The 26,876-nt window shown below is 49.4% G+C and overlaps 1 protein-coding gene across 3 annotated transcripts in view; it reads right to left on the reverse strand.

The window, feature by feature from the left end:
• Positions 1–26,876, reverse strand: part of XYLT1 (xylosyltransferase 1) — a 334,192-nt gene that overhangs the window by 24,308 nt on the left and 283,008 nt on the right. For all 3 annotated transcript variants that reach the window (XM_021086555.1, XM_021086556.1, XM_021086557.1), the window contains exons 6-9: positions 26,625–26,705; positions 10,532–10,748; positions 6,246–6,422; positions 1,433–1,695 (exon numbers count right to left, since the gene is read on the reverse strand). In XM_021086555.1, coding sequence (XP_020942214.1) covers positions 1,433–1,695; positions 6,246–6,422; positions 10,532–10,748; positions 26,625–26,705 — 738 coding nt within the window. The remainder of the gene's footprint in view (positions 1–1,432; positions 1,696–6,245; positions 6,423–10,531; positions 10,749–26,624; positions 26,706–26,876) is intronic.

Below are 26,876 nucleotides of genomic sequence, written 5' to 3' on the forward strand. Positions count from 1 at the left end.
GGAAGGCGGGAGGAGGGGGCAGAGGGAGAATAAGAAAGAGAAGAAGAGTGATTAGAGACACTTCCAGGAATCCATCCTCAGGAAATAATCAGAAACGAGAACGGAGGGAAAAAGAGGCTTTCCGCAAAAAGATATTCATCAGAGCATCATTTTCAATGGCCCATCACTGACAAGAGCAACAGGGAAGGGCTGGAGTAAGCCAGCTCTGGAATTTCTCCTCCTGGAAATACTAGCGGCATTAGAAAGGGTCATGATCCACACGGAAGCTGCAGAGCGGCAAGGAGAGAAGAAGGGGGCTGGTATTGTAATGCCAAGCGAAAGAAACAGGACATCGAACTCTTGCCGCAATTATGGAAATTTCTGCAAAGCACGTTGCTGGAGAAGGGGAGAGAAGGCTCGCAAAATGCAAAGGGCTGGTTGGCTTAGGGAAAAGCGGCAGAGGAGGCCAGTATGTTGAATCGTTTTCCCACCTTCCCTCTTCTTTCCATATGTTCTAGAACATTCTCTCCTGAAGTGTCAACGGGTACCCATTAGTGGTAGGTCAGATGATGCTAAGGGGGTACCTGAATGCTTTAAGTCAGAGTTCTGCCTATCAATGATGTCTGGGTTTTGTGACAATGAGAGCGTGGTTCTGTTTAAAAAAGGAGTCACTTTTTTCAGCGATACATAAAATATTTATGGGGTCTGCGCCGATCAAACTGATCTGGGAGGAGGGGAAAGTGGGTGAAGGCGAGGATGAAACCGCCAAGGCCCGGAGGTGGTAACTGCTAGGGCTCATGGTGGGAGATGGGGTTACACTTTTCTATTTGGTATATGTTTGGTATTTTCCACAGTAAAAAGTGAAAAGAAATTCTGTATTTCACAGCTACTTTCTTTTCTTTTTCTTTCTTTTTTTTTTTTTTTTTTTTTTTTTTTGTCTTTTTAGGGCTGCACCTGCGGCACATGGGGGTTCCCAGGCCAGGAGTCGAATAGAGCTGTGGCCGCCGGTTGACGCCACAGCCGTGTGGGATCCCAGCCGCATCTGCGACCTACAGCACAGCTCACAGCAATGCTGGATCCTTAACCCACTGAGCGAGGCCAGGGATCGAACCCGCATCCTCATGGTTCCTAGTCGGATTCATTTCCACTGCGCCAGTACCGAAGGCCACAGCTACTTTTCTATTTAAGACAAACATGACTATCTAATACGGTGGCGTGGGAAACATACATATTTAGCATAAAGAGTGAGTCCACTGGAAGGAAATAATCAGGGAAATGCTGATGGGCTGTGCTGAAAAGGCAAAAGGGTGCTGATGGCTTAGGCTGGAGATGCTCCTCAAGCTGGCAGGTCTGTGTGGCTGATTTCCAGGGAGAAGCATGGAGCGGAGCTGCGGCTCTGAGAGGGGAGGGAGGCCCCCCCCGCTGGTCCCCACCTTGCCAGGCCCCAGCTCACCTGCAGCTATTGTCCCCCTCTGCGTGCAGCGACGCCTCGGCTCGGCGGAGGCCCAGGCGGGCGAAAGAATGGTACAAGGTCAGCATCACGTCGCTCAGGCTGTGGATGCCGTCCGGCTCATCGTAGACGTTCTCCCAGTAGGAGCGCAGGCCCGGGGTGCCCGCCGGGTAGTTCCCGTACAGGTAATAGTCCAGCTGCCCGATGATTTCCTGATTCACCACCGCTTCGAACTTGCGGGCAAAGAAGGTGGGCCGGGCTGTCTGCTGTGCTCAGGAGAGAAAAAGAGCAGAGTCAGCACGTGGCGATGGCGGGGTGGGTGGGGGGTTTACAGACCAAACTCTGCAGCCCGCCTGCTTGGATCCAGATTCCGGCTCTGACACTCCCTGCCTCCTCAGTTTCTCAGTTTCCTCATTTGCAGAGAGGATATTAGGATTGAACGAGTTAACAGTTGAAAGGCGTTTAAAGTAATGGCAGACACGTGGTAGGCATCATTTAAATATCTGTGAGATGAATTATGCCCTAGATGTTTAGAGCTGGGATGGATCTCAGAAATCGTTTAACTGGAGGTCTAGGGCAAATATAGCCTATGGATAGATTTCAGTTGTCCAGAAGAATGTTTTAAAAATGAATTAGCTGGCAACATTTAAAAGGCAAAAGAGTTCACAGAGGCAATTTTTAGCTTCCCTTTAAACAGAAATGATCCGGCAGCCACAGACCTATGTTCCTACATGGTAACAACTAGTTAAGGCGGAACAGCACTTGCCCCTTAGACGGGGGCCCACCACAGTCCCCACCACTCTCTATTGCCTCCCAGGCATTGCAGCTGACTTACAGACTTACACGGGACAGCCTGAATTTATTGATCGGAATCTCGGGGGTGGGGGGGCTTAGAAAGCTATACACGTAACAGGCTTTGAAGGTGATACATTTGCTCCCTAGAGTTTGAGGATGGTGTGAGACCCCTGAGCTGGCTGCATATCAGCACCACCTGAACAGTTTAAAAAAAATTCAGATTCTGGAGTCCTTCTCCAGACCTCCTGAGTCGACATCTCTGGAGATGAGGTTCAGGAATCTGTATCCAAACAAAGCTTCCCCGGGGACTACATGGCAGTCTTTGAGGACCATGTACATAAACCAAGTTTTCAAGGAGACTGAGTCCCAGAGAGGGAAAGGGACTTACCTAAGGTCACATAGCAAGGTAATGAGAGAGCCAGGATTAAGATCCAGGGTCAAGGATTAGAGAAATAAAATACGACACACTTGGTATCTACCAGGTCTAAAACTATGTCCTGGGGCAGAGATCAATAAACCTTTTCAGTAAAAGTCCACATAATAACTATTTCCAGCTTTGCAACTACTCAACTCTGCTGTCCTGGTGTGAAAGCAGCTGTAGACAAAACAGGCAATGAACGGGCCCGTGGTTGTGCTCCAAAAACATGTTATTTACAAAAACAAGGAGGGGGCCTGGATCTGGCCCAGGGGTTGTAGTCTGCTGATCTTTGGTCTAGGACTACAGAAACAATGAAAACACAGCCCCCTCCGCCCAGAAGCCTATGATGGAGTGTAATTATCGACCTTAATTTGGGTCTAGCATGGTTCTCACTGCAGTGGATTAAGAACAAGAATAATGATAATAAAAACTATGGAGCACGTACTATACACAGGGCACTGTGTCTTGTCATGACCTCGCATCCTCCTAACAACTCTGCAAAGCAAGTGTTCTGGTTCCCATTTTACAGATGAGGAAACTGAGCTCAGAGACGGGACGTGATATGCACAAGCTCACACCGTCCTAAGATTCCAGCTCAGCGCCGCTGACTCCCAAGCCCAAGCTCTTTCTACTGCCTCATCCCAGGATCAAACAGCTCGCTGAGTGACCTTTAAGCCTCGGTTACAAAAACACTTGGTGGTATCCAGAGGATCCCATTTGCTCTCTGCTTTACAAACGGAGGGCCCCTCACTCTCGGTGGTGGGGTCAGCACGGAAAAGAGCCAGGCTGCGTAGGTCCAACCCTCCCTCTCAAACTCCCTGTGGCTCAGAGTGTAATTACTCAGCATTGTCTCTGCAACGGCTCTGGGTCAATCCCTGGCCAGTCCTCACCCTGCATCTTTCTAGTTGTGTCTGGACAAGTCACCCAGGGCCTCAGTTTCCCCATCCTTAAAATGGGTATAATACTAGGGGTACTTAGCACACAGTGTTAGCCGCTTTTCTTCCAAGGCTATTATCGGTACGCCCTCCAGCCTGCTATCAGGAGCTTCTAAGTCTTCATTTTCTCGGGGGGCAGAGAACCAGACTTAGCAGCAGGGAGGCCTCCCTTTCTTCGCCCGAGAGTCTCTGATCATAGCGGGAGCTCCTAAAAGGGCATGCTTCTATATTTATCGTTCTCTTCCTCAGAGTTCTTTCAACAAGAACTCCGAGTTCCATACAGGCAGACGTGGTGAATTAAAGTGCTTGAGCACGTGATGGGATTTCTGTGTTAGCTCATCTTTATCAGAGCCCACGAGGACCCCAGGATGCTGGGGCTGGCACCCACGTGCTGCTGCTACTGCAAAATAGTGGCCAAGAGGGGCAGAGCACCCAAGCATCGCCCCGGCTCCTCGCTCTGAACGATGAAGGCCCTTGGCAATGAGGGTGACGGCTGGTCCTCAAAGAAAGTGGAAATTCTCCCCCCACCCCTCACCCCGCGCCTTTTGACTAGGTCAAACACTCCCCTTGCCACCCTCTTTTCTGCTCAGCGGATTCTTTCCGTGTAGACAATGGAGCTGAAATGTCACCCAAGTTCATGCCTCAATTAACATGGGTTTGAGGAGGCCCCTGGGGAGCTCTCAATCTGCCACTGTAAACAGGCTTAAAAAATACTCTTTGCAGTAACTGCTTAAGGAGGCCAAATTTAGGTGGGAGGCTTGAGGGACGACAAGACCTGCTGGGTATTCTGCACCTGAGCGGGCACAAAACCAGGATGGCAGTGGGGTCTGGCAGAAGAAGCTAAGGTCTGGACCTGGCAACACCCAGTGGGATCTTCTGCTCCACCAGCCTCGGGTTCGTGGACAAGTGGCTCCTCCCCTCTGGGCCTCAGTTTCCCCACCTGCGCAATGGAGACTGTTTCTACCCAGGGAAGCCAGTGCCCACAAAGGGCCCAGCCTGTGGCCTGGGACAGAGCAGACCCCTGCCCTGTGCCTCCCAGGGGTCTGGGGATCTTGTATGGAGATTCTGACTCAGGGGATGGGCAGAGACTCTGCATTTCTAATAAGTGTCCTGGTGATGCTGATGCAGCAGGTCTGTGGACCACACTCCAAGGTGCCAGGTTAAGAGGCTGGAAGCTCCACGGGGGCGGCCCCATGTTTTCCCCTGATGTTTCAGTTACGAACCAGGATGAGGCAGCGGGGGGTACCCCGGATTGGGTGTTCAGCCTGGCGCTGCTGTCTCCGCCCCACCCTGCATTTAGCGGTTTGGGAAGCAGCCTACCTTCCCTGAGTGGCGGCTCTCGTGATCTCAGAGTGATCTGTTTAACCCCTTTGGAGCCCTGTGTCTGTGCTCTCGGCCACAGGGGTCGGGCGTGGTGAGGGGAGAGGAGGAAGAACTCAGGCGGAGGGAGCGGGAGGCCTGCTTAGCAGGATGGGATGAGAGGGCCAAGGTGAGCAGGTCTGGAGCCCAGGGCACCCTTGGGGCTCAGGACAGAGCATTTCCCACCCTCCTGCCTCTGCTCTCCCCAGAACTGCGAACGGCTGAGCCCTGCGGAGAAACCGTGAAGGCAACAACCTTTCTGCCTTGTTACTCCTTTAAGTTCACAGAGCCTGGTGGTTTCCAAAGCTGGCTGCTCCTCGGAACTTCCCAAAATGTAATCTATTAAAAATAAAGATGCCTGGACCTCGCTGGAGATCAGGAGCTCTCAACTGGGGAGGACTGTCCCCAGTGGATGTTTGGCGTTGTCTGAAGGCGTTTCTGGTTCCCATAAATGGAGGTGCTACCAGATGCCCTGGGGGACATTAGGCTGCATCTGGAGACACTGCTGATGGTCGTGAAAGGGGGAGGTGCTACTGGCGTCTGGGGGGCAGACGTTATGCAGCAGCCACATTAAGAGCGCTGAGGTTCAGAAACTCTGTCCTAAATATAATCCAGTTTGTCCCCAGAAATATATTTTTAACAAATATTTCAGGGGATTCTGATGGAAAGGCAGTAGAGAAATGGACACGAGCATGGCCTTTAGAAAAAGACATGCTGAGGAGTTCCTGTCATGGCTCAGCAGTTAATGAACCCAACTAGGATCCATGAGGACGTGGGTGCCATCCCTGGCCTCGCCCCGTGGGTTAAGGGTCCGGTGTTGCCGTGAGCTGTGGTGTAGGTCGAAGATGTGGCTTGGAGCACACGGTGCTGTGGCTATACTGCAGGCTGGCAGCTTCAGCTCTGATTAGACCCCTAAGCTGGAAACCTCCATATGCCAAGGGTGTGGCCCTAAAAAAAAAAAAGACAGAAAAAGATATGTTGAACTATGCGAACTTGAACAAGGTTTTGATCTCTCTGGGCTTCAGTTTTCCTATCTCTAAAATGGAATATCTATCTATCTATCTATCTATCTATCTATCTATCTATCTATCTATCCAGCTTCCATGGCTGTTGTGGGGCTGATGAGTCAATACAGGCCCTGTGCACAGTGATGATGATCAGTGAATGCTGGCGACTGCAGATGCTCTTAGGAGCATCGTCCACAGCTGAGATTGCAACCCATGGGGTCCAGGGACCTGCAGGGGCTGCCTCAGACCCCTGCAGACGCTGGCGGGAAGGCGTGGCCAGGCAGGCAGTGCGGGTGGCTCACCTGGAAGCGGTGGAAGTCCTGCGGCTTGAAGTCGTTGGGCGAGCAGCCGCACCAGTCCACAATGTGCTTGTACTGGCACTTGCAGCCCAGCTTGCGGTTCCAGTTGGTGATACGCAGGTTGTTGTCCACCATGCTGTCGCAGTGGGGGCTGTTCTCCAGGACTGTGTGGAAGAAGGACTGCGGGGGAGAGAGGGACCCCTCCTGAGATCTCATCCGGCTCCTTCCGATGGGCTGGGGTGGGGGAGGTCCTTCCTGGGCACCCCCTGACTCTGAAAGACCCTCTTGGAGATGCAGCTATTCTCTCTGCGAATGGGGTCAACGCGAGCCCAGGCCAACACAGGGTATCCTGGAGGCTCTGCACAGGGTGACTTAATTCCACTTAGAAGTCACTGCTCTGAGTGTTTCTAAATTGTCTCTCCCCAGCAGCAGCCTAGAAGCTGATTTCAAGACACCTCTTATGGCCCAGGACATCCTCTGTCTGCTCAGCAGAGAAAGTCCCTCGGGTACATCAACACGAGGGGACCAGAGAAAAACATCACGACAATTTCCTAGGACACCCGGGGCCCAAACGGCTCCTGATTTTTGCAAACAGCCAGACCTGACACCACGGGGATTCAGGTGGGAGATATCTTGAGAACAAAGACGGAAGTTCTGGAATTTCGCCCCTGGGAGAGGGAGGCCAGAATCCTGGATGCCCTCCTGCCTCAGTCACTGGAGCAGACACTACAACACGGGAGGGAACTGGGTAGGGATGGGGCCGGGGAAGGGGGCTCCCTACTGTCCGTGGTGCTGAACCAGGTGCTGAACCATCACTTCTCCCTGCTCCTGAGACTCCTGGCCGAACTGCTCTAGGACTCTGAGAAGGAGGCAATGTTGAGAGTGAAAAGAGAGACCAGAGAGGAGACGTGGTCAGAGCTGCTGAAAGAGACAGAGATGGGGGAGGGCAGGGGAGAGAGAAGGAAAGTGGGGGGAGAGAGAGGGAAAGAGACGGAGAGAGATGGGGTCGGGGGGCAGGCAGGAGGGGAGAGAAGGAGGGCAAGAGGGCGAGACATCAGACAGAGACAGAGACAGACCGACTGACTTCTTTTTGGACACTGTTTCATAACAACCCCAGATACCAAGCAGATGTGTCCTGCCCTGCTCGCTGCCTCCTGGGGAAAGCCATTTGCTTGTTACAAATTGATGGTCCAGCCTTCAGATTTCTGCTCAACTGGTGCCCTGGGGGAGGTCTGGGAGAAAGGAGGGCAGGGCAGAGATGCCAGAATGGAGGGTGGAATCTGACAGGGATGCTGGCGTGTAAAGTGCATGGTGGGGGTTGGGGGGGGGGACAGACAGCAGCATCGGGATGGGCATCTCAATTAAAACAGCCCTAATCTCTTCGCAGTGGGCGAGTGGGCAGAATGAGGCTCCACCCACACCCCCAGTTGCCCTTGTGATGCTAAGTGACATGCCGGAGAACTTGTATTTTAAGCCTGAATTGTCTACAAGCCCACGGAGGCACGTATTCTCTCCATCAAGCATTGGAGCAAAGTACTGAGTAACCGACTGCCCTGAGTCCTTTCATAATGATACAGAAATTCCCTGCAAGACCATGGATGAGGAGGTCATCGGAACCGAGAGAAAAGGTGATTTTCGCTGAAACAGGATTAAACGCTGATTACTTAACATGTGTACAGAATAGCAAAACCTGGCGCAGCGAGGACACGCCCCTCCTCCCTCGGGGGTGACATGGGCAGTCAGCTTGGCTCTGCTGCAGATGTCAGGGAGGGATGTGGAAACCATCAGATGAGATGCAGTCTTGTCCGACCTGGAAACACACAACCTGAGCGGTCCAGAGATGGGGCAGAGCCGGGAACACGGGGCTATTCGCAGGAGGGCTCAACAGAAACAGAATTAGCTCTGGAGTTTTCTGATGTCGGAAATCAGGGTGACAGTGACCCGGGGGTCAGGGAGCTAATCTAGAATCTCTCAGCCCCACGTCTGGTAAGAAAATAGGAAGGCGGTTCCTCAGAAAATGAAACATCGAACTACCCTGTGATCCAGCAATCCCCCTCCTGGGCATATATCTGGATAAAATTTTCATTCAAAAAGATACATGAACCCCTATGTTCACTGCAGCGCTATTCACAACAGCCAAGATATGGAAACAACCTAAATGTCCAGCGACAGATGAATGGATTAAGATGATGTGGTACCCATGGGGGGGATGCGCTGGGGGTTTGGGATGGGAAACAACAAAAAAATAAATAAATAAAACTAGGAAAAAAGAAAAAAAAGATGTGGTAGATATACACAGTGGACGACTACTTGGCCCTAAAAAAGAACATGATGGCATCTGCAGCAACATGGATGCAACCAGAGATTCTCATACCAAGTGAAGCCAGTCAGAAAGAGAAAGACAAATACCATAGGATCTCACTTATACGTGGAATCACAATATGGCACAAGGGAACCTATCTACTGAGCAGAAACAGACTCATAGTCATAGAGAACAGACCTGTGGTTGCCAAGGGGGAGTGGGGCGGGAGTGGGATGGACAGGGAGTTTGGGTTAGAAGATGCAAACTATTCCGTTTAGAATGGATAAGCAGTGAGGTCCCACAGCAACTGTATCCAGTCTCTTGGGACAGAACATGATGGAAGACAGTATGAGAGTAAGAACGCACATATACATGCAGGGCTGGGTCCTTCTGCTGTACAGCAGGAATTGACACAACACTGTCAATCAACTATACTCTAATAAAAATAAATATTCAAAAAAAGAAGGCTGCTGGCAGGTCTCGGCCAACACTGCAGCACTGGGTCCATGCCCATTTCCATACCGGGCTGGGGCTATGTTAGAACAGCCTGCCTTCTTACACAGTAGGACTTTTATGTAGGTTTGGGTCCCCCTAAGACCCACAGGTTGAAATCTTAACCCCCAATGTGACAGTGTTAGGAGGTAGGGCCTTTGGGAGGTGATTAGGTCATGGGGGTGGGGTCCTCAAGTGGATGAAATTAATGCCCTAATAAAAAGGACCCCAGAGAGCTCCCTCACCCCTTGCGCCATGTGAGGACACAGCGAGAACTGTCAGGTGACAGTCTGTGACCCGGAAGAGCTGCCCTGGCTGGCACCCTGTGTGAGAACATCTAGCCTCCAGAACTACGAGCCGTCCATCCATTCTACTGTCCTGAACTGGGACAGCTTCCCCCCCTGGGATCTGAAAAGTGGTGACACACTTCCCAGAGCTTTCCAAATACTTCCAAAAGCCAACAGGGAATGCTGAGTCCCAAGCATTTGGCAGCTGTGGCTGTCAACACAGGGGGCTAGTGCAAATCCAACAGGAGCCCTGGCTGTCTGTCTTTGGGATCACCGGAATTTCTGCTGTGACAGATGAGACCAACACTATTGGCTGTCTGTCTCTCAGGGAATGACAGAAATGACAGAATACCATTCAAAATCAGAAAAGAGATTTTTTTTTTTCCTTTTCTTTCTTGGGCTGCAGCTGCAGCATAGGGAAGTTCCCAGGCCAGGGGTCGAACCAGAGCTGCAGCTGCTGCTGGCCTACACCACAGCCAAGGCAACACCGGTTCTAAGCTGCATCTGTGACCTACGCCACAGCTCATGGCAATGCCAGATCCTTAACCCACTGAGCCCAGCCAGGGATCCAACCTGCATCCTCACAGACACTATATTGGGTTCTTAACCTGCTGAGCCACAAATGGGAACTCCCAGAAAAAGGATTCTTGATGTTGAAAACGACAGGATTGGTGATTGCGGAGGATCTGTCAAAACGGATGTGGGTGCTCCCCGAAACAGTCAGCAGCATATACAGGTGTGGGGGTTACACACGGCACAACGCTGGGGGTGGGGAACCAACCCCATTGCAGGTCTGAGAACTTTATATTTTTTTAAAGAATGGTTTTTTGGAAAAATGGCACGAAAGTGTCTTGTTCTAACACAACCAGTATATTGTGATGATTTTATGACCCGTGAGCGCCAAGGGTCTTGAGGAAGAACTGCCTTTTCTACTCTGCGCCTTTAAAGTCACAGCACAGACTGCTGGCGGCGACACTGCATCTACTCCACCCGGCCTCCATGGGAAGGAGGGGACCAGGGGCCCTGCAGCAACAGCAAGGTCAAGGTAGCCAATACAGCTCCCCATCTTCCGCTGGATGTTTAGAGGCCATGTGTTGAACCTCGCATGGCTTTGCCTAAAGTGCAGCAAAGATTCAGCATCCACTTTGCTCCAAAGAGCCAGCCCCTACCTTTCTCAGGGAATTTTCTTTTCCGCCCTGGATACTCACCTCGGCAGGAAGCAGGGTGTACGAGTAGAACTGCTTCATTTTCGTCACCAGATCGTCGGTAGAGAATGTCACATACTCTACAAACTTCCGGTTTAGCAGGAACCAATCCGAGCCGCCATCCACCGCAATGCCCTCTGGGATCCGCCGGTCCCCCAGGCGCCACATGTGGGCGTCACACTCCAGGAAGAGCCGGTCCAGGCCCTGTTTCCGGATGAACCTGGGTAAGACAAAGAGCGCCACCCAGAGGCCAGATGAAATGGCACGATCTTGGCAGTAAAGACATTTATTGAGCACCTACTGTGTGCTAGGTACTGAGCTTGGGGCTCTGTGTGTGGCTTCTCACTTGATGTTCACAAGTGAGGCTGGTCTCTGTAACCCTGTGAGGCAGGTCCTGTTATTCTGTCCACTTTACAGATGAGGAGCGAGCAGCTTAGAGGGCTTAGGAGACCTGCTCCGTGCAGTTAGGTGACAATGATCATCTGCATCATCTGCTTCCTCTTTGGAGAACTTTTGAAATCTCCTTTTCATGCCAAGGACTCCTTGGCAGTTTAGGGAATACAGCCTATGGACCTTCAATTCAGAATAATGCTTTTATTTCTTACATTTGTTTTTAAAAATGAATTGTTGTTCCCGTTGTGGCTCGGTGGTAACGAAACCGACTAGTATCCATGAGGACACGGTTTTGAACCTTGGCCTTGCTCAGGGGGTTTATAATCCGGCATTGCCCTGAGCTGTGGTGTAGGTCGCAGATGTGGCTCGCATTCCACGTCACTGTGGCTGTGGCTGTAGCCAGCAGCTGTAGCTCTGATTTGACCCCTTGCCTGGAAACTTCCATATGCTGCAGGTGCAGCCCTAAAAATAAATAAATAAATAAATATTGATTAATTAATTGCAGTATAGTTGATTTACAATATTGTGTTAGTTTCAGGGGTACAGCAAAGTGATTCTGTTTTATGCATATAAACTGGATTCTATATATAGATATACAGATGTCTTTTATATATATGGGTTATATATATGTGTATATATATATAAACTGGATTTATATATATAACTGGATCTGGATTGTTTTATATAGATATAACCAAATTCTGGATTTTTGCTGGAAATACTAGGAATGAGGGCTTTTCTAGGGGACTTTTGTCTGGGAGACCATAAGCTGAGGGTTGCTGGCAGCCATTCTGTCACCATGAGTATAGCGGTTGTGTGATCATGAAGGTAACACAGAAGAAAAGAGAGAGGGAGAGAGGGAGGGTGGTAGAGAGGGAGTGACAGACGGACAAAGCCTTGATGACTTTGTTTGAAACCCTGGATCACGCTGCCCCAGACTCACCACCAGACTTGCCAGTAATGTGCTTTAGGCATTTTGAGATGGGATTCTGCCACTGGCAACTGAAAAAGTCCTGACTAATACATTTCCGGATGCATCCAACTTTATTACTATGATGGGTAATCATAATGTTCGTAGGCTCCCGAGAGAGCAGGTTACACATTAAAGCTACCTCTTCCGCTAGGCCAGGCTGCATCACCCACTGTGTGTCTAGGGGTCTTTGGGCCTCCATGACAAACCTCATGTCTGTCTTCACATTAGTTACCTCTCTCCTTCCAGGTAGATGTGCTCACGGGAACAAACCCCAGCTTCCTCCTTTCCGCCTACCTTACAGGGCTTGGGACAGCTGCTCCAGAAAGGTCTATTGTAGTGACCAGACGTCAGGATAGAGAAGCTAGAGCGAGTCAAGCCCTGCTGATGATGCTGAATTCTAGAATGAATCCCTCCCACTGGGTCTCCCACAAATGCCCTGGAGGGAATTGCCCGAAACCTCACAGATAAACCCACATCCCCAGCACTTTCTTCTGCGTAGAGGACCTGCCCCTAGACACCGGTCACTCATTGAGCCTGAGGTGGTAACAGATACAATTCTTTTGGGGAGGGGGTCTTTTTAGGGCCACACCCGCGGCATGTAGAAGTTCCAAGGTGTTGAGTTGGAGCTGCAGCTGTCGGCCTACACCACAGCCACAGCAATACCAGATCTGAGCCGTGTCTGTGACACAGCTCATGTGACACAGCTCAAGGCAACACCAGATCCTTAACGCACTGAGCGAGGCAAGGGATCACCCCCGAGTCCTCATGGTTACTAAGCCACAACAAGAACTCCACAGATTTAATTCTTAATGAAACTGATGACAGTGTAATAAAAACAGCTCTGGCTGATCACGCCAGTGATGAACAGACTTAATCCCGCTAAGTGTGCTTTTCTTCTATGTCACAGTAGGGCTCTACCAGTAACCAGCTGGTTGGTTTTGGAAAGTGACGACCTTGACTCAGTTTCCGCCAGGGGGACCTGAAAAAGTTGGGCTAGGTCTAGGTTGTAAAATTAAATGCCTATGGGGAGTCAGACAAATAATATAAGTGCGTGAGGTGGGCGGAATATAAGATAACAGGGCAGGTGGAGGCAGCAAAGAAGTAGAGAATGCAATTCCTGGCGTTCCCTTCATGGCTCAGTGCTTAATGAACCCGATTAGGATCCATGAGGATGTGGGTTCGATCCCTGGCCTCACTCAGTGGGTTAAGGGTCTGGCGTTGCTGTGAGCTGTGGTGTAGGCCAGCAGCTGTAGCTCGGATTTGACCCCGAGCCTGGGAATTTCCATGTGCGGTGGGTGTGGCCTTCAAAAGCAAAAAAGAAGAAGAAGAAGAAGAAGAAGAAAATGCAATTTCTGAAAAACACTCAAATTCCTTAAAAAAAAAAAAAAAAGGATTTCTGGCTAAACAAGACACATCGCTAGGCCGAATCCAGACCACAGGTCATAATAATGCTGGGCTAGGTAATCTCTAAGGTATTCTCCAGCTGTGACATTCTTTTCTTTTTTTTTCCTTTTGTCTTTTTAGGGCTGCACCCATGCATGTGGAGGGTCCCAGGCTAGGGGTCCAATCGGAGATGTAGTCACCCATTTATACCACAGCCACAGCAACGTGGGATCGAGCTGCCTCTGCGACCTACACCACAGCTCACAGCAACACTGGATCTTTAACCACTGAGCATGACCAGGGATCGAAACTGCATCCTCATGGATGCTAGTCAGAATCGTTAACCACTGAGCCACAACGGGAACTCCCCAGCTGTGACATTCTCTAAGTCACTCTGTCATACCTGGGGAGAGGGTGTGCGGCAAGCATTAGATAATGCTGGGGAGCCCAGAGAAGGCTGACATCGTTTCTGAGGATACACGCAAGGGCAGAAGCCAACGAGAAGACCCAGGTGGCCAGCACCGCTGGCCCTCTTATTTCCCTAACACATTTTTACCAAGTGCAAAGCCCAAGCTTGTTAGCAAAGCCATGTTCTCTCTGGGGAGCAACCTGGTGAAGCATTTTTAATATACTCACCACAGTGCCCACTGACACTAAACCTGGCTCTAACTGGTCCACAGAAGGAAGCCACTGAGTGTGGGAAAAGAGAATCCTACCTTGACTCTGGCTGGTGCCAATTATACCATAATGTCCAGTGGGTATACCTAAGCACACTTAAATCTTTAAATTTTAGATATGTTATATCAAACCTTACATGACAATCAAGACCAATGGAGAGTAAGAGAGAGAGAGAAGAAATACAGGTGGGATGACTTGCAGAATTTTTCTTTCCATGGACCAGCCTTTTCATTTCATGTTCCATTAGATGGGATAACAGCACTGTCTTGCAATTTTAATGTGATGCTCCAAACCGCAATATCCCAATACAATATTTATGCGGTAATCTCCAAAATGAAATATTCACGGGGTTGGAAGATGGGCTGCTGTACTTACTGCCTTCAACAACTGATAAGCTGCAAACGCAGGCTTTGGTTAATTACGAGTAAATAGAGAAAACAGATTGCCCAGGTCTCAGAGAAGTTCCTGGGTTTGGAAAGGGCCACCAGGAACTTCAGTCTGGACTGGGACAGGGTGGCAGAAGCCCAGAGTCTCGGTATCTAGCAGATGCAAAGAATAAGCTCTTTGCACAGTGTTGGCTTTTTTCTTCCCTGTGGATTTACCATAACTTGAGAAGGTGAAGGCTGGGAACCAAGGTAAGTTCATGAACACCTGGGGGAGTCTTTTCATCAAGGCTGTCTCACCGGGTTAAAGATGCAGGGATCTCTCATCTGAGGGATGGAGGGAAGTTTTGCAGCAATGGGCCTGATACACAGAAGGGGACCAATGATGCTGTTCCCCCTTCAGTTGAGTTCCCAGTTGACCTGGTGACCTGGGAGAACTGGGCTCAACAGGTGGTACCACAGATGAACAGACATGAAGAAGAGGACAGGGTACCAATCCTGCCTCCGCTTTCACGGACTGTGGGATGTGGGGCTGGCTTCCCTCCTCTGAATGCCAGTTTCTTCGCCGGCAGGATGAGCCCTGTGATGCCTTTCCCAACAACCTCCTAAATCCGCTGCACAAATGTGATGGCTGATGTTTACAGAGGTTCCTGTAAGGTGTTACGTAAGCGCTTTTCATCCAGGCGATGCAATGACCCAACCACCAGTTTCTTCTTTCAGAGAGAACCTCCCTCCCTGATCCTCCTATTGTTTTATTATTTTTTTTTCCTCCACAGCACTTTTCACTTTCCAACATAACACACAAGGTGTTTATTTAGTTTATGGTCTATTTCTACTACCAGACATAAGCTCTGAGAGGGCAGATTTTTGTCTATTTTTGTTTGCTGCTGTATCCCCAGTGCCTGGAACAGTGAGGGCCTGGCACACAGTTGGTGCTCAGTAAATATTTATCGAGTGTGTGGAGAAAGGGAAGAGTAACAGCCATGCCTATCAGGCCATCAGGAAGCAGCTGCTGTCAGTTACCCGGAGATCGGAATTTTCTTGGACGCCTTTGGCAGATGAAGGAACGGAATCACAGGAGGGTTGAGTAATTTCTCCAAAGTCACACAGCTAAGAGGCCTGAACTTGAATCCAAGTCTGGATGGAGCCAATGCTAGCGCTTCATTATCTGCTTTGCCACGCTTCATCTCAGCTCATCAGCGTCCCTCCAAAAGGACCCAAAGGAAGGGTCTGAGGACTTCTGATTCCTTGAAAAGACACGGCCCAGAAATGCGTGAACCGAGAGAAAACAGCTCATTTTGCTGGTTGGAAGAGGCTTCCTCCCGGACCTCACAAGGACTCCTGTCTTCAGAACAGGTTACTTAAGGGCAAATATGGGATCATTTGCATTCAGTTTTATCTCCTGGTCTCTCAGGGATGGATGGCTTGCCTTCCTGAGATATTTTTTTCTCTCTTGGCACCATGTGGAACAAAGGTCAAAGCTAACTATGATTCTACTGGGATGTCACAAGGACCAAATATACTCAGCTGAGCATCAAAGGAAATCAGATGGAGGGTGGCGAGGGGTCTCGAATCTCCCCCAGGGGAAAAGAAGTCAGGAAGAAAGTTATCGGCAGCCTTCGGGAACAGTCTCAGAAAAAGCTGACAATGAAGGAGTCTCTCAATTCACTTAATTCCTTGGCTACGATCTCAGCATATTCATCAAGTGTGGAATTATTCCAGAACTGTCTTGTCCTATAATGAATTCTGAAAGGAAGAACTCTGCCCCTCAGGTTTTACAGCATATTTGAGCAAGAAAGAATCTCAGCAATCAGCTAATATAACTAATTCTATAGATTAAAAAAAACCTCCCACACACTGAGACCCAGAATGGATACAGGATCCAAAGTCACCCAAAGAGCAAGAAAGAATCTCAGCAATCAGCTAATATAACTAATTCTATAGATTAAAAAAAAAAAAAAACAAAAAACTCCCACATGCCGAGACCCAGAATGGATATAGGATCCAAAGTCACCCAAAGTCACATAGCCTAGAAAAATATCTTCTCATCTTCTCTTTCCCCGCTCAGTGTTCTGAGCCAGATTACTTCTTTTGCATAAGTACAACCTAAGCGTTTTAGTTTAAAAATAAAGCCGTGGAACAAAGCATGAAAACACAACATATGAAATTAGTATGTATGAGTGGGCTCGCAGGAAGAGCCATGTGACACAGGGGCCAAGCTTTGGGCTCTGGAGCCAGAAGATTTGGTACGAGTCTAGCTCTGCCCCTAACTGTGGGTGACCTGCACATGTGATGGCTCAGTTTCATTATAATACCTGCTTCCCAGGGGTTAAACAAGATTATACTATATATGGAGAGGGCGTCACACTTGCTAAGTGCTTAATAGATGTTCGCCAAGATGCTTAGCATTTTTCCCTCATCAAACTAGAAAATTAGAATTCTCTCTCTCCTCTTCTCTCTTGTGGGATTTCGTAGACTGGCCTATGGAGAGCACTTGCAGGGCTAAGGAGAGACCCTCTAGGCTCTGAGAAGAGATGCCATTTCAGCACCAAGGACAGAAGCCAAAGCCCCCACCAACGACCTCGTCCCCGCCAATAGCCATTATTTTAGTTAAGCCAGGTCTGCAGTTGTGGTGGTAGCAGTAACAACAAGAACCCTGCTCTCATACATGAGAAGGCATAGAGAGTTACACAACATGATCATATATAACTAGATGCAGAAAAACTCGGAGCGCAATGACAGAAAATAAACAGACAGTGACAGAATTAGGGAAGATCGCTGGGGAAGACGTGGCTGAGGAGGCGGCATTTACACCTGCCGAGAAGGATGGAAGGACTGGCTCACCATCTGAAGAGTTGTGGGGAAGAGCTTTAGGGACAGAGACAGCGTGCCCAGGAGCCCAACTGAATGAAAAGGGGCTGAGGTGGTGGGGGCGAGAGCTACGGGCAGAAGCTCTGCTTCACTACCTGACTCGAGAGGACATGAGCCACCAGAGAGGCAGATTCTGACCCGACTGGCGGGAGGAATGTATCATCCGTAAGCACATGGGGCCTGGACGTGGCAGGAAACTTCCACGATGAACAGACTACTGGGATCAGTATAGCACGGTGGCTAGGAGTACAGACTTCGGCGCCAGAATGCCTGGGTTCCAGTCTGTTTCCCCACGTCCACACTGCATGTTGTTTAATCGCTCTAGCCTCAGTGTTCCCATCTGGAAAATGGGTACGATAATGACTGACTGACATCATGGGGTTGCTGTGATGATCAAAAGAATCCATATCCGTAAGGCATGTGGGACAGTCTGTGGCACAGTGTAAGCTCTGTCATTACACATGCCCTGGGCGAAGAAGGCTGTCCTGGGTTTGACATTCAAGAACAGAAGAAAGGGGAGTTCCTGTGGTGGCTCAGTGGTAACAAACCTGACTAGCATCCACAAGGATGGGGGTTCGACCCCTGGCCTTGCTCAGTGAGTTAAGGATCTGGTGCTGCCGTGAGCTGTGGTCGAAAAAGGCAGCTTGGATCCCGTGTTGCTGCAGCTGTGGTGTAGGCCGGTGGCTAGGGCTCCAATCCGACCCTCAGCCTGGGACCCTCTATGTGCCACAAGTGCAGTCTTAAAAGGACCAAAAAAAAAATAATAATAATAGAAAAAAAAAAAACTGGCCTGAGTTGAAATGCAGAGTCAGGGGCCCAAATCCTGGAAGAAAGGGTCCCCAGCTTGATGGCCTAGGCTCTTCACAGCACTCAGGGCCCGGATCCGCTTGTCCCCCCAAGAGTCTAAAGATCTGTGGAAGGCTAACTCATTTTCCACATTTCACACAAATATAAACACAATGTTTAGAGTTCCCTGGTGGTACAGTGGATTAAGGATCTGGGGTTGTCACTGCTCTGGCTGAGACCTTTACTGTGGTTCAGGTTTGATCCCTGACCCAGGAACTTCTGCATGCTACAGGGGCAGCAAAACAAACAAACAAACAAACAAAAAAAAAAACAAAAAAAACCAAAACCAAAACCAACCAACCAAAAAAACCAAAAAAAAAAAAACCCAAAAAAAACCCACCACCCCATTGTCTACCGCTTTCTCTTCTGATTATAAAAGTAATGCAGGTCCTCCACAGAAGGCAGGACACACAGAAGGAAAACAAAAAAGGAAATAAGCAATCACACTCCATGTCTCAGAGACGACCCCGGGCATGTACTCCCCTTCTAGTCTTCGGTCTAACTTCAACATGTACAGTTTTGAAAAAAGAAAAGTCCTCAAGTTGAGCTCAAGACATATGTAGCGGAGGTTCCCATTGTGGCACAGCAGAAACAAATCCCACTGGTATCCACGAGGAGGCAGTTTTGATCCCTGGCTTTGCTCAGTGGGTTAAGGATCCAGGGTTACTCTGAGCTGTGGGGTAGGTCGAAGATGAGGCTCGGATCCCGTATTGCTGCGGCTGTGGCATAGGTTGGCAGCGGTAGCTCCGATTTGACCCCCAGCCAGGGAACTTCCATATGCCGCAGGTGCTGCCATAAAAAGACAAAAAACAAAAAACCCTCATGTGGAAGCCCACAGAGCGTATGTGTACACAGCTTTGTGTGGGTGCCTGTGTGATGCTAAGCTTTATTTTGACGTGGTTGCCCTAATTGGGTTAAATAAAGAGAACATGCAAATAGTGATAAACTCACTGGTTGGGCTGAAGAAAAGCGAGAGGGAAATGCAGTCTGCTTTCCCCACTGGAGTCGAGCTATTAATTATCTCCTCCCATCAATCATGGTGCTACAAGACAGATGGGGAGAGAGCTCTTCTCGTGATAAGCAAGTTGGCACCAAAGGGCTTCCTGAACGCAGATTTGCTTGGAGGAGGTTCCTGGCCAGGCTCTCGATGGATTTGCCAACTTTGGGCTAAACAGTTGCCTGTTTATACATCAAGGGAGATTTGGGCCTGAAGATGGGTTCAATGTCAGAGAGGAGAAGCTGTAGAAACTGCTTAGCTGCCAATTCTGGTACCCAGTGGAGGCAGAAGGTGGGGATGTGCTGCCTTTAGCAGGCGGGTCCCAGACCTGGGGCGGGGAGAAACTTGGTTTATACTGACCACCCCTCCTAGCTTCCTTCTGGGTCTAGCTTTCTTATATTTGAAACGCTAGCTGTTTCTCTAAGAGCTGTTGAACGTGTTTCTAACACGTGAATCACGTGGACACATATCATCTTCAGGATTTTTTTCCATTGTTGTCATCTTCAACTTAATATGCACAACTATTCCAAAAGCTAAACCACAGTCACTCAAGGGGTCGAATTGGAGCTGTAGCCACCGGCCTACGCCACAGCCACAGCAACGCGGGATCCGAGCCGCGTCTGCAACCTACACCACAGCTCACAGCAACGCCAGATCTTTAACCCGCTGAGCAAAGCCAGGGATCGAACCCTCAACCTCTTGGTTCTTAGTTGGATTTGTTAACCACTGCGACACGACGGGAACGCCTCACTCATTTAATTCTTGCAACTATTCTATGAGGATGGTCTTATTATCATTATTCCCATTTCACACAAGAGGAAACTGAAGGACCAGTGATTGATGAAACTGGCCCAAGGCCATGCACCTTTCCAAGCACCCTGGTGCTCATCTCTAAAATGGGTTAATGGGGAGTTCCCGTTGTGGCACAGTGGTTAACGAATCTGACTGGGAACCATGAGGTTGCGGGTTCGGTCCCTGCCCTTGCTCAGTGGGTTAAGGATCTGGCGTTGCCGTGAGCTGTGGTGTAGGTTGCAGACACGGCTTGGATCCTGCATTGCTGTGGCTCTGGCGTAGGCCGGTGGCTACAGCTCCGATTCAACCCCTAGCCTGGGAACCTCCATATGCCGCGGGAGCGGCCCAAAGAAATAGCAAAAAGACAAAAAAATAAAAAAAATAAAAAAAAAATAAAATGGGTTAATGCTCTTGGACTTGGCGCTTCCTGTGGTCAGTGAGGATACTCAATCCTCCACCATCCCCTCATCTCTGTCCAGATCTTAGAAAGATAAAGACACGGAGGCATGATCAGTAGGAGCCATGTGTCAAAGTTATCTGGCTGTCACATGGCAGAGCTGGCATTTTTCGTTTATTTGCTTTTTTCATTTAGGGCCGCACCTGAGGCATATGGAAGTTCCCAGGTTAGGGGTCAAATCAGAGCAGCAGCTGCTGGCCACAGCCACAGCCACGCCAGATACGAGCTGTGTCTGCCACTTACACCACAGTTGACAGCAACACCAAATCCTTAACCTACTAAGCAAGGCCAGGGATTGAACCCCGCATCCTTGTGGGTCCTAGTCAGGTGCATTACTGCAGAGCCGCAACAGGAACTCCAGAGGTAACATTTTTCCCTGAGACCCCAGCGTGCATGCTCTTAGCCAACACCACACTGCGTCCTAGGATGGGGCCCTGGTGACCTTGAACCATTTGGAGAACTTAGACCCACCAAGGTGGGAAAAGTCCCAGAGGAAACTCTATTTGAGGACAGGAGGAGGATGAATGACCCTTCCCATCTCCCTGTAGGGGGCCTGTCCCCGCACTGAGACCAGGCTGCCGAGATGTGGGAAACGTCTCCCAGGCTCCCTGAGCAGAAGCCACGAGTTCCCGGGGATGTTCACCAAGACCGGCTTATTCGGGACACCTGCTTCTGCCGGCCCTGCAGCGCTTATCTGGGGAAATGATGCTACATGTCTTTCACTGTATCTAGTTACCTCCGTTTTGGAGGAAAGCAGGGAAATTCAGTGAACACAACATGCCCCTTCATTTAATTATGGAACAGTCAGGACCAATTTGGCAACTATTAAAATACTAGTTTGCCTTTGTGCCATCGCTTAGCAGCAGGAGCTGGAAGTCCAAATTGGCTGCTAAAGGCTGGAGGTGGGGACAGAAAGTCCAAACTGCTATTAGGAACCACGTGGAATTAAAAACTGAGGTACCCCGTGGCTTTTGTATCTCACTGCTTGCTTTCGGCCCTCCCCGTCTCTCTTCTTAACTCCTTGCCTTTGTCTTTTCCAAGGGATGGAGCATCAGAATGAGGGGGAATTTGGAAACCATCTGATTCAACCCCTCCTTTTTGGGGGGGTTCTTTTTAGGGTTGTTCCCACAGCATGTGGAAGTTCCCAGGCGAGGGGTCGAACTGGAGCTGCAGCTGCTGGCCTACACCACAGCCACAGCAATGCAGGATCCAAGCTGCGTCTGTGACCTACACCGCAGCTCATGGCAATGCTGGATTCTTAACCCACTGAGCAAGGCCAGGGATCGAACCCGAATCCTCATGGATACTAGTCGGTTTCATTCATGCTGAGCCATGACGGGAGGCCCTATATCTCAATTTAGAAAAAAAGATTTCTGCCAGCGAACTTCTTGGCTAGTTGATGTGATGTGTTCACTGTATTCTCCAGGAATAATAAGAAATAATTAAATGGCCAAAATAAACAACAACAACAAAATGAATTAACAGAGATATTCTGGGCCTGACGATGTCATTTAAAGCTGCCTAATTCAGTTATGTCTGAAGTCAGATACTAATATTCCAGTCGCATCACCCAATAACTTCCTTTTCCCTTTATGCGAGTTTGAGCTGGGTTTCTGTCACTTCCTACCAAAAAGAGTCTTTCCTGGCACACCATCAGGGCAGAACTAGAGCTAAGCCCCGCCCAGTATGCACACGAGGGAGACACGTGGGAAGAGGGGCGTGGCTGGGCTTGTGGGTGAGGCTGGTGACGCCTCAGCAGACAAAGAGGAAGCAGCGGCCCCTGATGGCACATTGGTTCCTTTACCATTAAATTAACCCTCAACTGCTGTCCTTAATTCATCTAAGTGAGAGAATCCCAGCTGAGAGCTCACACGTGAGTGTTGGAACATGGGAGCTATTCTGTCCAGAGAACCTTAGGTCTTAGGGTTTTAGAGGAGGTGCAGGCAGCATCTCCTTAGCCTGAGGCGTTATCCTGTCCTTCATGTTATGCCATTTGGGTACCATTTGTCAACTGCTAATGCACATCAACTGGACAGGATGTACTCACACAGCCAAAGGCACAACCCTGGCCCATGAGTCATCTATTTATTTCTTCCACCTGCAATACTTTGGTCCAACTTTTAACTCGGCAATGACATTGTTAGCACCACCACAGTCACCATCACTGGGCATTTATGATGTGCCGAATGCTTTATAAACAGCATCTCATTTAATCCACCAATCTCTTAAGTGGATTCATATTTTCAGTGTAGAGATAAGGGAACAGGCTCAGAGAGGTTAAGTCACTTGTCCAATGCAACACAGGCAGGACATAGTAGACCTGAACTCCAATCCAGGAGGTGTGACCTAAAAAATTGATATAATTTTCTTTTGTCTTTTTTAGGGCTGGATCTGTGGCATATGGAGGTTCCTGGGCTAGGGGTCGAAATCGGAGCTGTAGCCGCTGGTCTACCAGAGTCACAGCAATGGCAGACTCGAGCTGCATCTGCCACCTACACCACAACTCACGGCAGCGCCAGATCCTTAACCCACTGAGCAAGGCCAGGGATTAAACCCACGTCCTCATGGATACTAATCGGGTTCGTTACCGCTGAGCCGCAGTGGAACTCCAAAGCACAGGTATAATTTTAACCTCTGTGTTGTACCCAGTTCCTGGCACAGGGGCTGGAATAGCAGACAGAGAATAAATACTGAGTAGGCTAAAACAACAGTACCAGGGTGGATGTAATTCAGACACAAGTCTATCAACTTAGAGCGGGTCCCCTTTTCATGATGCGACTTTGCACAAAACATGCACTACAAGTTACCTGGAAGGGAAGAAGGGTCTTCCTTCTCTAACGGTGGACACCCCAATATCAGGGCTAGTTAAGTAACCACCTTCATGGAATCTTGTTCGGCTCCTCCCCGCTTCCACAGGCTTTGGGGCCAGAGAATTTGGTTCAAATCCTAGCACTTAGCGGCTGTGTGACTTTGGGAAAATCACTTAGGTTCCCAAAGACTCCCTTTCTTCTCTTGACAAACAAAAATCATAATTCTTATTTTTGCGCTGACTGGCTGTAAGCATGAGACTGGATCCTGTGTGCGAAAGGCTCAGCAGAGCAATGGACACTTAGTAGGAACACAACACACTATAGGGCCATGAGTCTTTTTTTTCCACCCAAGCCTCTCCAGCTGAGTGGCCGGAACACACTGTACTAGTCTGTGCTAACTGCCAGGGCATCTTCAGGTCTGGGCCTCCTCTTAAACATAAAGAACACAGGCTGTCAGGAAGATACGAACGATCTATAAATAGCTGGATGAAATCCAAGCTAAAATTAAGGAAAATGACACAACATAAGGATGCTGGGGTGACGTCTTCAAAAATCAGGAAATCCCACTGTTTGCTTTCGTCCCTCTCTGCTGTGGTCATCCGGGTAAACTGAGTCACAGAGCCAGCCACAACGACACGTCCATCAGCAGTGGTGGAGGACATCTATAGCAGAGATGTCACATTGAAATGCCAGCCGGGCTGGGGGTGCAGGGACCTATATAGCACACTGGCTTTGTCTAAGATCCAGATGACAGCATGAGAAAATTCAGGTACAGCATTAGCAGGCCCTTGGCTTTTTCAAGATGAGCTGGAAATCTGGATTTCCATGGGGAATATTGCTTTTTTTTTTTGTCTTTTTGTCTTTTCTAGGGCCGCACCTGTGGCATATGGATTCCCAGGCTAGGGGTCTCATTGGAGCTGTAGCTGCCACAGCTATGCTACAGCTACAGTAACACCAGAGCCAAGCCTCATCTGTGACCTACACCACAGCTCATGGCAACACCGGATCCTTAACCCATTGAGCAAGGCCAGGGATTGAACCCGCAACCTCATGGCTCCTAGTTGGATTCGTTAACCACTGAACCACGACAGGAACTCCAATATTGCTATTTTTAAGTGGGCTTATTAATTTTCAAAGAAAGCACCTGAATTAAGCAAAACAAAACTGGCACCAGGGTCAAACAAAACATACTAGCACACTAAAATTATCCCACTAACTGCCAGGTTAAGCTGCAGATGAAATGCTAGAAAAAGGCTCTGAGATGGCACAGTGTTCCTGGGTGTGGTTTTTAGTTAGGTTTTGTTTTTTAGGGCTGCACCCATGGCATATGGAAGTTCCCAAGCTAGGGGTTGAATAGGAGCTGCAGCTGCTGGCTTACACCACAGCCACAGCAACACCAGATCCAAGCCTCGTTGGTGACCTATGCCGCAGCTCGTGGCAATGCCCAATCCTTAACCCACTGGCCAGGGACTGAACCCAAGTCCTAATGGATACTAGTCAGGTTCGTTGTCACTGAGGCACAGTGGGAACTCCCTGGGCGGGTATTTAATGGTGTTTGATGTCTGGATGGTGGAGTGGGTTGTGCGATCTCTCCTACAGAGGGCGCTCAAGACTGTATCCCTTCTAGCCGGTTTCTGGCTAGAGATTTAGACTTAGTTCAAAGCAGGACTGTAGTGATGCCAATTGGCTTTGCCCAGTTTAACTGAGAGAAACATGATGGATGCAGGTTGGGCTTCTGGGTGGGTGCCTCAAATCCCTTCTAGCGTCTTGGGCAGTGAGAATGAGGCAATGGTGAGGCACAGGGCTGGGAGTCAGGGTACCTGAGTTCAACTCCGTGCTGGTATGAAACTCTTTTTTCCGCTAGAAAGTAAATTCCGTGAGATGTTGTCTTGTTCGTCTCAAGAACAGTGTCTGGCACATGCTCGGCTGCTGGGTGCATAGCTGCTGAATGACTGGCTGACTGCATGAACCATCTGGGGACATCGCTTATTTAAACTATGGGCCTTGGTCTTCCTACCAATAAAATAGGAATCAAAAATGGCTGCCCTGGAGTTGTGGCTGTGTATGGTGCAGTGTGTTAAAAATCCGACTGCGGGAGTTCCAGCTGTGGTGCGATGGGATTGGCAGTGTCTCTGGAGCACGGGGCTGCAGGTTTGACCCCTGGCCTGGCACAGTGAGTTAAGGATCTAGTGTTGCCTCAGCTGTGGCACAGGTCACAAGTGCATCTCTGATATGATCCCTGGCACCATGGGGTGGCCCCCCCGCCGCAAAAAAAAAGAATATGACTGCAGCAGCTCAGGTTGCTGGGGAGGCTTGGGTTTGATCCCTGGATCTGGCATAGGTTGCAGCTTCCGCTCAGATTCAGTCCCTGGCCTGGAAACTTCCATGTGTAGCAGGTGGGGCCATTAAAAAAAAAAAAAAAAAAAAAGGCTATCCTACTTTCCTGGAAGGACTGCCATGATGAGATAATGGACTTTTTTTCTTTCTTTTTTTTTTTTTTTTTTTGTCTTTTGTCTTTTTTTTTGTTGTTGTTGCTATTTCTTGGGCCGCTCCCATGGCATATGGAGGTTCCCAGGCTAGGGGTTGAATCGGAGCTGTAGCCACCGGCCTACGCCAGAGCCACAGCAACGCGGGATCCGAGCTGCGTCTGCAACCTACACCACAGCTCACGGCAACGCCGGATCGTTAACCCACTGAGCAAGGGCAGGGACCGAACCCGCAACCTCATGGTTCCTAGTCGGATTCGTTAACCACTGCGCCACGACGGGAACTCCCTCTTTTTTTTTTTTTCTTTTTGTCTTTTTAGGGCTGCACCTGCAGCAGATGGAGGTTCCCAGGTTAGGGTTCGAATTGGAGCTGTAACTGCTGGCCTACAACCACAGCCACAGCAACGCAGGATTCTTAACCCACTGAGCAAGGCCAGGGATTGACCCTACGTCCTCATGGATACTAGTCAGATTCATTTCCAGTGAGCCACGATGGGAACTCCATGAGATAATGGACTCATGATAGAGCTTTGGGGAAAAAATGATGTAAAAGCCTATGACACAGAGACACAGTCACTGTTACCTCTGTTCCTGGCTGGCAGAAGAGATCACTTCATTTTTTTTTTTAATTAAAAAAATTTTTTTTATTTTTTTCTTTTTAGGGTCGCACCTGCAGCATATAGAGGTTCCCAGGCTTAGAGATCGAATTGGAGCTGTAGCCGCTGGCCTACCGTGTCTGCAAGCCATGCCTGCAACCTACACCACAGCTCACGGCAATGCAGGATCCTTAACCCACTGAGTGAGGCCAGGGATCAAACCTGCATCCTCATGGATCCTAGTCAGATTCCTTTCTGCTGAGCAGGATGGGACCTCCCGGAGAGATCACTTCAGATCCTACACAGAAGGGGCCAAGGTCCACCTGTGCCAATCCTCTCTCCCACCCTCAACTCCTCTCTGGCTGCAGCAAACCAGCCTAGAATGAATCCCCAGTTACCTTTTGCACACGGATGTGGGAGGATTACACTACCTTGCATTGTCCCGGCCATGTGACTTCAAGAAATTCATGTCTCGGTATCGAGAGAGAAATGCCACCAGCTGGTCATTTGTCCTGTGGAAAACAAACCAAGAGGAAAGTCAGGGTCTCCCAGAGACCATGGAGATTTTTGAGTCCCAGCTCCCCTCTTTGTCACAGAAAGCAGGTCCCCTCCAATACCAGGCAGATGAATAAAGCATCTTCTTTCAAGGGCTGCCACCACTGAGCTCACCACAGGACACTCAA

Source organism: Sus scrofa, chromosome 3 (assembly GCF_000003025.6).
Source record: "Sus scrofa isolate TJ Tabasco breed Duroc chromosome 3, Sscrofa11.1, whole genome shotgun sequence".
Classification (NCBI taxonomy): domain Eukaryota; kingdom Metazoa; phylum Chordata; class Mammalia; order Artiodactyla; family Suidae; genus Sus; species Sus scrofa.